At 48.2% G+C, this 11,283-nt stretch overlaps 1 protein-coding gene across 1 annotated transcript in view; it reads right to left on the bottom strand.

Moving 5' to 3' along the window:
* Positions 1-1,091: 1,091 nt before the first annotated feature.
* The window catches only part of LOC100174362 (myosin, heavy chain 11, smooth muscle), a 45,838-nt gene continuing 35,646 nt past the window's right edge, over positions 1,092-11,283 (bottom strand). The window contains 7 exon segments of the mRNA XM_054526940.2: positions 1,092-2,356; positions 4,241-4,412; positions 5,359-5,482; positions 6,863-7,000; positions 8,291-8,497; positions 8,587-8,685; positions 8,687-8,719. Of these exon segments, the coding sequence (XP_054382915.1) occupies positions 2,224-2,356; positions 4,241-4,412; positions 5,359-5,482; positions 6,863-7,000; positions 8,291-8,497; positions 8,587-8,685; positions 8,687-8,719 (906 nt within the window). The 3' untranslated portion in view covers positions 1,092-2,223.

Genomic DNA, 11,283 nt, shown 5'->3' with positions numbered 1-11,283 from the left:
GTTTCTGAGATGGAGTTTCACTCTTCTTGCCCAGGCTGGAGTGCAATGGTGCAATCTTGGCTCCCTGCAACCTCCACCTCCCGGGTTCAAGCGATTCTCCTGCCTCAGCCTCCTAAGTAGCTGGGATTACAGATGCCCGCCACCACGCCCGGCTAATTTTATATTTTTAGTAGAGATGGGGTTTCACCATGTTGGTCAGGCTGGTTTCGAACTCCTGACCTCAGGTGATCCACCCTCCTCGGCCTCCCAAAGTGCTGGGATTACAGGTGTGAGCCACCATACTCAGCCTGGTTTTTTGTTTTGTTTGTTTTCTTATCGAATCTTGCTCCGTCATCCAGACTGGAATACAATGGAATGATGTCAGCTCACTGCAACCTCTGCCTCCCAGGTTCAAGGGATTCTCCTGCCTCAGTCTCCCAAGTAGCTGGGATTACAGGCGCCCACCACCACACCCGGCTAATTTTTGTCTTTTTAGTAGAGACAGGTTTACATGATGTTGGCCAGGCTGGTCTCGAACTCCTGACATCAGGTGATCTGTCTGCTTTGGCCTCCCAAAGTGCTGGGATTACAGGCGTTGAGCCACCATACCTGGCCCATGCACTGGGCTTTTCTGTATCAAAGGCCAGGCGGCAAGGGAGCAAAACATTGTGACTCTATGTGCATGTGACACTGCACAAAACCCAAAGTGGGGGAAATGAACCTCAGGGTATACAGTGTTGGCATAGCTAGCATAGCTATATGCTATGGTATATGCTATGCCAACACCACAGATTGCATCAAAATACATTTATGTGTTTACTGAATGAATCAATGACGTAGTTTCACTAGAGTCAGGATTCGTGATCTGGCAGGCAGTTTGTTATTGTTGTTTGTTCATTTGCAGTGAATCTTAAATTGAAAACCAATCTGATCAATTTTATTTTTAAAATTTAACACAGAAGTTGTACACACACATACTTGGGAATTGGAGCTTGGGGACTGACTGATACACACCCAAACAGACAGGAAGGAATTTCTCAAAAATGTTAACTGGTGTGACTAAGGGTGATTTTTTTTTTTTTTTTTTTTTTTTTTTTTTGAGATGGAGTCTCACTCACTCTGTCGCCCAGGCTGGAGTGCGATGGTGCGATCTCAGCTCACTGCAACCTCTGCCTCCCAGATTAAAGTGATTCTACTGCCTTAGCCTCCTGAGTAGCTGGGATTTATAGGCATGCGCCACCACGCCCAGCTAATTTTTGGATTTATAGTAGAGACAGGGTTTTACCATGTTGGCCAGGCTGATCTTGAACTCCTGACCTCAAGTGATCCACCTGTCTTTGGCCCCCCAAAGTGCTGAGATTATAGGCGTGGGCTCGACCCTAAAGGTGATTTTTTTTTTTATGTCTGCTTTTCTATACTTTTCAAATTGTTCTGAGTACATCCAAGCTTTCCAATGAGGATGGTTCTGAATGCAGCCTGACACAGAGTCATAAACTTTCTTAAAACAGTATGAGATGTTTTTTCTAATTTGTAAATTTTTTTTAGTTCATCAGCTATTATTAATGTTAGTGTATTTTATGTGTGGCCCAAGACAAATCTTTTTCTTCCAATGTGGCCAAGGGAAGTCAAAAGATTGTACATCCTGGTATATACTACTCTTCTGATGAGAAATAAGATGATGAGGGCCGGGTGCAGTGGCTCACACATGTAATACCAGCAGTTTGGGAGGCAGAAGTGGGTGGATCACTTGAGGCCAGGAGTTCACGTCCAGCCTGGGCAACATGGCAAAACTCCATCTCTACTAAAAACAAAAAATTAGCCGGGTGTGGGCACATACCTGTAATCCCAGCTACTCAGGAGGCTGAGGCATGAGAATCGCTTAAATCTCAGAGGTGGAGGTTGCAGTGAGCTGAGATGGCACAACTGCACTCCAGCCTAGGTAACAAAGCCAGACTGCCTCAAAAAAAAAAAAAAGAAAGAAAAAAGAAAAAAAAGAAACAACCATGCTTCTATACAAGTTAAAGCAAACCGCAGCCAGGAAGGTAAATGCACAGGGGCTGAGAAATCCTGTGATGCTGCATTTGCTTTGGGTTTGTCCCCTCTCCTGCCCCCATCCCGTTGGTGCAGTGGGACAGCAGGATGGTGGGATTGATGGGCCCCTCACCTGAGCTCCTGCTGAGTGGCTGTGCTGTCCAGCGTGTCTTCCAGCTCTGTCTTTAGGGCCTCCAGCTCCTCGCCTAGGTCTCACTTCTGCTTTTCAGCTTTGTTCCTGGCGGCCCGCTCCGAGTCCAGGTCCTCCTGGAGGTCTGAGATGTGGCCCTCCAGCTCCCGGATCTTCTTCAGGGCATTGTTCTTCTGAGCGATTTCATCGTCAAGCCTTCCAGGGAGAGACCCAACAGAATGAATCCCCAGTGCCCTTGGTTTCATCTCTTACAATGTGGCAAAAATTGTTTTCTGGGACCAGACACTTATGTTGCAGAGACATCCAACACCTATCCATGTCCCCAGGTCTGCTTCTTGACATGCCATACTATTTGAGATTAACATAGGACATGAGTGCCAAGGTCTGACATCAAAACAGGTTGTACATGTGCATGGGTGTGTGTACGTGTGTATGCACATGTGTGCATGTGTGTGCAAGAATGCAAAGCATTGGCCCCAGACTGGCAAGGTACCTGGTCACAGTAGGGACTGTGTAGATGCTTTCTGAATGTTGGACAGTTATTCTTCCCTAGCAACTGTCTGTTCTTTCTGCATTTGCTCAGTGACTGAGTACCCGCCCCATGCACAGCGCTTGGTCAGCCACTGCTTGCAGGCGATATTCAGACTGGGGCTCTGCATCTGGTGGAGGTGGTGACCACAGATCAAGCTGGGATGCAAGAAGCCCTGTTAAATGGCAGAATGCTGCAGGAGAGGCAAGCACTTTGATTTTACTGTACTTGTGAATGGGCAGCAACAAGAGAGAAAGTGAAATAGTTGGGTTGGGGTGAGACTGCAGAGGGTGGATGGGCTCTGAGGGTGAGGGTAAGGAAACTGGATTTTCCCTAGTAAGCCAGTGAAGTTAGGTTTTTGTTTTGTTGTTATTGTTGTTTTGAGACAGGGTCTTGCTTGCTCTGTTGCTTGCTCTGCACTCCCAGGCTGGAGTGCAGTGGCATGATCATAGCTCACTTTAACCTCAACCTCCTGGGCTCAAGTGATCCACCCGTCTCAGCCTCCTGAGTAGCTGGGACTACAGGCACACACCACCATGCCTGGCTCATTTTTTAACTTTTTGTAGAGACAGGGTCTTGCTATGTTGCCCATGTTGGTCTCAAACTGCTAGCCTCAAGTAATCCCCCCCACCTCGGCTTCCCAAAGTGCTGAGATTACAGGCATGAGCCACTGCATCCAGCCAGCAGTTTTGTGAGCAGGTTTGTGCCCCAGAGGGATGCTTTCCCTTCATCACCATAGCACTGTCAATATAACACAAATTGGATGACAAAAGAGCCAGGCCAGGGGATCAATCAGAAAGCTTTGAGGCTTAAATCCCAGCTCTGCCTCTTAGAAGCAATGACATTGCTCCTGTTCCGTTACCCCTAGGAGGCTCAGCTTCCTCCTCAAAGACACTGGCAGTACACCTGGCCAGGTGTCTGCAAAGGTATTACTTGAAAAGAACTTAGCACTGAGTGAGCAGGTAAATAATCATTCATAGTGGCTGCTGCAGTATCAGCATTAGTGTAAATCCAGTTAAGAGCCAGGAAGCGGGAAAAAACAGAGGAAATGGGTGGGGGATATTTAGAAGGACTGGCAGAATCTGAAGGTTGCTGCTTGCTGTGGGTCAGCAGAAACAAAGGAAGAGGTTGGTGTTCACAAAAAAGAGGGCCCTTAGAGGGAGGGGCTGGGGAAAGGAAGGTCATTCCCACCTTAGACAGGGGTGTTTGAGATGACGGTGGAAATTGACTCATTGGGCAATCAAAAATTCAGAAGGGGGTCTAGATGAGAAAAGCCTGGATGTCGAAGAGGCAGCAGCAACACCATGGGAGTAGGTGACATCAACTGCAAAGACATGATGTGTTTGTAGGGAAGAGAAGAAAGTCGAAGGTGAGGATCTGGGGGAGTGAACAGGGTTGGGAGAGCTTGTGGGAGGCCTGGCCTGGGAAACAAAGTTCATGCCAAGGGCCTGGGGCCACCTTGACCAAGACAGCCACTGCAATTGAGCAAATGAGCAGGGGCCCAGGGAATACACGGACACACAGCAAATGCCCCTTGCCAGCCCCGCTACCTGGCCAGGGCTGCCTGCAGCTCCTCCTCCTTCTTCGCCAGCTGCATCTTGAGCTCTGCGATCTGCACCTGGAGGTCAGCGATCTGCTCGTGGAAGTCGCTGGCATCACCCTCCAGCTTCCGTTTCAGCTTCTCCAGCTCCTGCCGGCTCTTCTCTTCCTTCTTTAGCCGCACTGCAAAAACCAAGGTGCTCTTCAGGAAGGGGAGGCCCCAGAGAGATGCCCGGAAATGAGCCTTCCTGCCCAGGCATTTTACCCAGAGGAGATGAACACATCCCCCCATCAGTAACCATCATAGTCACGGCCTGGACCATTATCTCCTGATGAGCAGCACCTTATATTGTCATATTATTATTATTATTTGAGATGGAGTTTTGCTCTTGTTGCCCAGGCTGGAGTGCAATGGCGCAATCTCAGCTCACTGCAACCTCCGCCTCCCAGGTTCAAGCGATTCTCCTGCCTCAGTCTCCCGAGTAGCTGGGATTACAGGCGCCCGCCACCATGCCTGGGCTAATTTTTGTATTTTGAGACAGAGTTTCACCATATTGGCCAGGCTGGTCTCCAACTCCTGACCTCATGATCCACCCACCTCGGCCTCCCAAAGTGCTGGGATTACAGACGAGAGCCACCACACCCAACCCTTTTATCCTATTAGTAGTGTGTGTGATGACTAAGGGTGATTTCGAGAGGTGGGATAGAGTTAGTTGTCACTCATGGGATGATCTGCCATTCTCAAATTTCCTTTCTGATTTTCCTGCTTTTAAAAATACCCATTCAAGGCCAGGAATAGTGGCTCATGCCTATAATCCCAGCACTTTGGGAGGCCAAGGTGGGAGGACTGCTTGGGCCCAGGAGTTTGAGACCAGACTGAGCATCATAGTGAAACCCCATCTCTACAAAATAAAAAATAAAAAATAAAAAAAATTAGCTGGGTGTGGTGATGCACGCCTGTAGTCTCAGCTACTCAGGAGGCTGAGGCAGGAGGATCACTTGAGCTTAGGAGTTTCGGGCTACAGTGAGCCATGATCACACCATTGCACTGCAGGCTGGGCAACAGAGCAAGACCTCATCTCTAAAAAAAATAATAAAATAAAAATAAATCTCTTGGTAGCTGGTTTACCTTCCAGTTCTGAAATCATAGATTCATGCTTGTTTTTCAGCTTGGTAAGATTCTTGGCCTTTTCTTCCTCTTCTGCAAGATTTGTCGTTAAGTCACTGATCCTCTCCTGAAGGAGTTTTCGTTCCTTTTTGGGGAAAGAGAAAGAGATAGCTTTAGCATTTTTCTTTTCTCTAGAACCTATGTTTCACTTTTAGTGATTTCCGTATAAACAGTTGAAAGAAAAACCCACATTATAACAAAATACAACTAGAGTTTTAAATGGTAAAGAGAAGTCCCATAACAATTTCCAAAAACTGGCCATTTCTCATCTCATGCCAGTGTGTCCCTCACATTGTATGGTCAGCTAAAGGTAACCTCCTTCCATTCCTGCCATTGGCCAGCTCTTCCCTGTCCCAGGGCCTTTGCACAGTGGGCCAACCAGCTGAGATGCTCTTCTACTCCCTTCTAACTGCTCCTTCATCTTCAAGTTTCTGCTGAAATGTCACCTCCTCCAGGAAGCCTTCCCTGAATACCCTTCCTCTATCCCCCACTGCTGTATTTTTTTTTTTTTTTTTTTTTTTTTTTTTGAGACAGAGTCTCACTCTCTTGCCCAGGCTGGAGTGCAGTGGTGCTATCTCAGCTCACTGCAACCTCTGCCTCCCAGGTTCAAGTGATTCTCCTGCCTCAGCCTCCTGAGTAACTGGGACTACAGGCGCCCGCCAACACACCCAACTAATTTTTTGTATTTTTAGTAGAGATGGGGTTTTACCATGTTGGCCAGGCTGGTCTCCAATTCCTGACCTCAGGTAATCCACCCGTCTCAGCCTCCCAAAGTGCTGGGATTGCAGGCATGAGCCACCGCACCCGGCCTGCCGCACTCTTATAATATGGTGAACGTTTCCTTCAGAGCCCTGATCATCATGGTAAATGACGATTATTTGCCATCTCACTACAGTATAAGCCCCAGAAGGGAAGGGTCCTCCTTCACCATGCATACCTGCATCTAACACAGAGCCTGGCTCACAGTAGGGGCCAAGCTGACATCCAGCTCAAAGAACTAAAAGCAGGTCACCCTCGTGGGGCTGGTTAGTGACTACTGACTACGGTGTCCTGGTTTTCTAAGGGCTTTTCTGCTTTGAGAACTGAAAGTCCCAAATCCCCAAAATCTCCCTGATCCTGGTAAGCCTGTTGTTTTTAATGCAGAAATTTGATTCCCCCTTTTTTTTTTTTTTTTTTGAGACAGAGTCACTCTGTCACCCAGGCTGCAGTGCAGTGGCACGATCTCAGCTCACTGCAACCTCTACCTCCCAGGTTCAAGTGATTCTCCTGCCTCAGCCTCCCAAGTAGCTGGGATTACAGGCACCGGCCACCACACCTGGCTAATCTTTGTATTTTTAGTAGAGATGGAGTTTCACCCTGTTGGCCAGGCTAGTCTCAAACTCCTGGCCTCAAGTGATCCACCTACCTCAGCCTCCCAAAGTGCTCCGATTATAGGTGTGAGCCACTTCACCCAGCCCCTACTCACTTTTGACAGTTTATTGTTCTGATCATCCATGACTAGGATCTCATCCTCCAGTTTCTTGATCTTGGCCTCAGCCGTGACCTTCTCAAGTTGCAGCTTCTGCCTGGCAGCTTCCTCCTCCTCCAGCTGTTCTTCAAGGTCCTTTGTTGTAGAGGAAAAAGAGTAACAGCTTTGGTTATAACAAATTTACTATCATGGTGATCTGGGGACTAATGAATACAGGGGCTAGGTCTGAAGATGCCCAGTATTCTGTAGCCTCCTAAAAGGAAGAAATAAAGGCCTGGGTGTAGTGGCTCTCACCTGTAATCCCAGCACTTTTGGAGGCCGAGGTGGGTGGATCACTTGAGGTCAGGAATTCAAGACTAGCCTGGCCAACATGGTAAAACCCCGTCTCTACTAAAAATACAAAAAAAATTAGCCAGGCATGGTGGTGGGCTCCTGTAATCCCAGCTACTCGGGAGGCTGAGGCAGGAGAATCGCTTGAACCCAAGAGGCAGAGGTTGCAGTGAGCTGAGATTGCACCATTGCACCCCAGCCTAGGCAAGAGAGTGAGACTCTGTCTCAAAAAAAAAAAAAAAAAGACCTGGGTAAGCTGGTCTGCTTCATGGAACCTCAACCTCCTCATCTATAAAATGAGCACAGTAGGTACACCACGGTGGTTTTAAAATCTATCCACAAGTTCTTTGTTACTCCAAAAAGGTGGAGCCTAATTCTCCTCCCCTTGAGTGGGGGTTAGATTTGCTTCTAACAACAACAACAACAACAACAACAAAAAATCAGGAGGAAGTGATGGAATGTAACTTCGGCGATTAGGCTACAAAAGGTATTGCGACTTCCTTTCTCCTCTCTCAGATCACTCCTTCTGGGGGAGCTCTGCTGCCATATTGGAAGGACACTCAAGCAGCCCTGAGGGGAGAGGCCTTCATGATAAGGAACTCAGGCCTCCTCCAACAGCTGTGTGAATGAGCCAAGTAGAAGTGGGTCCTCCAGCCCCAGATGAGTCTTCAGATGACTGCAGCCTCAGCCAACACCTTGACTGCAACCTCAGGCCGGACCCTAAGCCAGAACCACTCACCTAAGCCATTTCCAAATTCCTGACTATGTAAGATAAATACTTTTTATTTTTAGCTGCCGAGTTTGGCATGTTTTGTTATGTAGTAATAGCTAACAAATACAATTATCCTCCATTCAGGCTTGCTGTTAGGAGAAAAGGGGTTAGCACATGCAAGGCAGGGCAATAGAACAGAATGGGCTCACTGTGTTCAAGTCCCAACCCCAGCTGTGTGGCCTTGATCAGATGACCAACCCTCTCCAAGCCTCCATCTCTATCTGTCCCAGCAGGGACACGTATCCCTGGATGCACCTCCACAGGCCTGCAGTGAGGGTCAAGTGATTTGCTACCCACTGCGGGCTGCCCCCATGACATCTTACCAGCATCTGCTGGGCCATCTTCTTCCTTTCAGCCTGTAGCTGCTGGCCCCTGTCTTCCTCCTCCTCCAGGCGGGCCTCCATCTCATGCAGTATCTCCTCCAGCTCCTGCTTTTTGGCCGCCAGCCGCACCCGCATCTCCTCAGCCTCTGCATACAGCTCTGTCTCTGCCTGCAGCTGTTCCTGTAGCAGGTTCTTCTCCTCGGTCAGCTGCACGCAGGGAGTGGGAGGAGGCGGGTGAGCCCCACGGGGCCAAGTCCTGTTCCCAGGCAGCCCCAGCCACGCCTCCATACAGGTACCTGCGAGTGCTTCTGCTCCAGCTCCTTAAGCTCATTCTCTGCCTTCTGCTGCCGCTCTTTGGTCTTCTGCAGTTCATCCTCCTTGGCCTGCATCTCCTCCCTCCTGCCGTGTCACCTGCAGCAGTGGCTTCACCTGCACACACACAGTCAGCCCATCATTTGTTTTTGTGGCAAAGGGATATGTTGTCATAATAAATTCGATCGGTGGTTCTGAGCCAGGGACAATGTTGCCCCCACCGATCCCCACTAGGGGATATTGTCTGGAGACACTGCTGGTTGTCACAACTATGGTGGGGGGGTGGGGGTGCCTCTGGCACCTAGCATCCCTAGGTAGAGGCTAGGGATGCTGCTAAACACCCTACAGTGCACAGGACAGCCCCCACAACAGAATTAGTCACCCCAAAATATCAACAGTGGCAAGATTGAGGAACTCTAAATTGCAGCCCCAGAAAAGGTGCAAAGTGAAAGGAAAAAGTCTCATCTTCCCCGCTTTATAACCATCGCAACAGAGAGCTACTGCTGAAAAGTGATATTTCCTTCCAAGGACAAAAGGAAGAAAAAAAATCTTTCATATCCCACCCACCTCCCTATCAAAGTCATTATTAACATTGTTTACATTTCCTTCCTGGATCTTTTTCTATGTTTAAAAAATAGACTTCAGACCATGCTGCCTAGTTGTAGAGGCTGCTTTTATTATTTAAAATTATAAGATACAGACAGGAACAGTGGTGCATGCCTGTAATCCCAGCATTTTGGGAGGCCGAGGCAAGTGCTTGAGCCCAGGAGTTTGAGACCAGCCTGGGCAACATTACAAGACCCCATCTCTACAAAAAAAAGTAGCCAGGCATGGTGGTGTGTGCCTGTAGTCCCAGCTACTGTGGGGGCTGAGGCAGGAAGATTGCTTGAACATTGGAGGTTGAGGCTGCAGTGAGCCATGATTGTGCCACTGCACTCCAGCCCGTGTGACAGAGACCCTGTCTCCACAATTAAAATTAAAAAAAAATTATAAGATATTTATTACTCCATGCTGTCACCTCATTCTTACAATGTTACATAGTCATCTTTTTATTTTAAGTTAATTTATTTATTTAGAGATGGTCTTGTTCTGTCACCCAGGCTGGAGCGCAGTGACACAATCATAGCTCACTGCAGCCTTGAACTCCTGGCCTCAAGCGATCCTCCCACTCCAGCTCCAGAGTAGGTGGGACTACAGGCACATGCCACAGTGTCCAGCTAGACAGCTAGGTAGTTGTCATTTTTTTTAGCAGATCTATTCAGTATCCAAGCCATCATTTTAATAGCTGAAAATATTCCATTGATGGATGAACCACTGTTGAATTCATCATTCAGCTAGGACCAGACACTGAAATTCTGCTATGTAAATAAGGCCATAATGAATGCCCTTAACTCTTGATTTTCTTTTCTCTTTTTTTTCAGTTGGGGTCTCACCCTGTCACCCAGGCTGGAGTAGAGTGGCGTGATCTCAGCTCACAGCAACCTCCGCCTCCTGGGTTCAAGTGATTCTCCTGCCTCAATCTCCTGAGTAGCTGGGATTACAGGTGCCCACCACCACACCTGGCTAATTTTTGTATTTTCAGTAGAGTTAGGGTTTCTCCATGTTGGCCAGGCTGGTTTCGAACTCCTGAATCCAGGTGATCCTCCCGCCTTGGCCTCCCAAAGTGCTGGGATTACAGGCGTGAGCCACCACACCCGGCTAAGATGATTTTCTTAGGATAGTTTTTCAGAAGTTGGTTCAGTGGGGATGAACATTTCCAAAAAGCAGTATCTGCTGTCCTTCCCTGGGCTGCCTCCTAACTCTTTGTTTTCAAGCCCCTGCCTGGCACAAGGAAGACCCTGCTATGTACTCCAGCAGCTTGCTTCATGCACTTATTACAGTTTGCCATTAGGTATCTGTCTCTGTGATTATCTGTTTATTGTTTACTCCCCACCAATTCGGTCAGAATATTCATGGAGGTCAGGGACCGTGGTGTGTGTTCACAGCCACACCCCCAGCACCTAGCATACGCCTGGCATACAGCAGGCACTCAATATCTATTTGCTTGGTGAAAAAGCCTTGCACCAGTGTACACACTCAAGGGCGTATAAGGAGAAGCCTAGTCTATTGCAACAGAGTGTGTCTTTGTGCCATGGGGACAATGCAACCAGTGCCACTACAGGAACCAGTTGAGTCCTCTGGAGGCCTTGACTGCCAGAAATAAAAAATAATATGCTGTTGGCCAGATGAGGTGGCTCATGCCTGTAATCCCAGCACTTTGGGAGCCTGAAGCAGGGGGGTTGCTTGAGGCCAAGAGTTCAAGACCAGCCTCGGCAACAGAGTGAGACTCCATTTCAAAAAATGCAACAAGTAAAAAAAAAAAACTGCAGTATTGATACATGCAACAGTCTGGATGCTCTCTAATTCCATGTATAGAATATTTATTTTATTTGAGACGGAGTCTTGCTCTGTCACCAGGCTGGAGTGCAGTGCAGTGGTGCGATCTCGGCTCACTGCAACCTCTGCCTCCCGGGTTCAAGTGATTCTCTTGCCTCAGCCTCCTGAGTAGCTGGGACTACAGGCGTTTACCACCACACCCAGCTAATTTTTGTCCTTTTAGTAGAAACGGGGTTTCACCATCTTGGCCAGGATGGTCTTGATCTCTTGACTTTGTGATCTGCCCGCCTTGGCCTCCCAAAGTG

Source organism: Pongo abelii, chromosome 10 (assembly GCF_028885655.2).
Source record: "Pongo abelii isolate AG06213 chromosome 10, NHGRI_mPonAbe1-v2.0_pri, whole genome shotgun sequence".
In the NCBI taxonomy this organism is placed as follows: domain Eukaryota; kingdom Metazoa; phylum Chordata; class Mammalia; order Primates; family Hominidae; genus Pongo; species Pongo abelii.
This window is presented reverse-complemented; position numbering and strand designations above follow the sequence as displayed.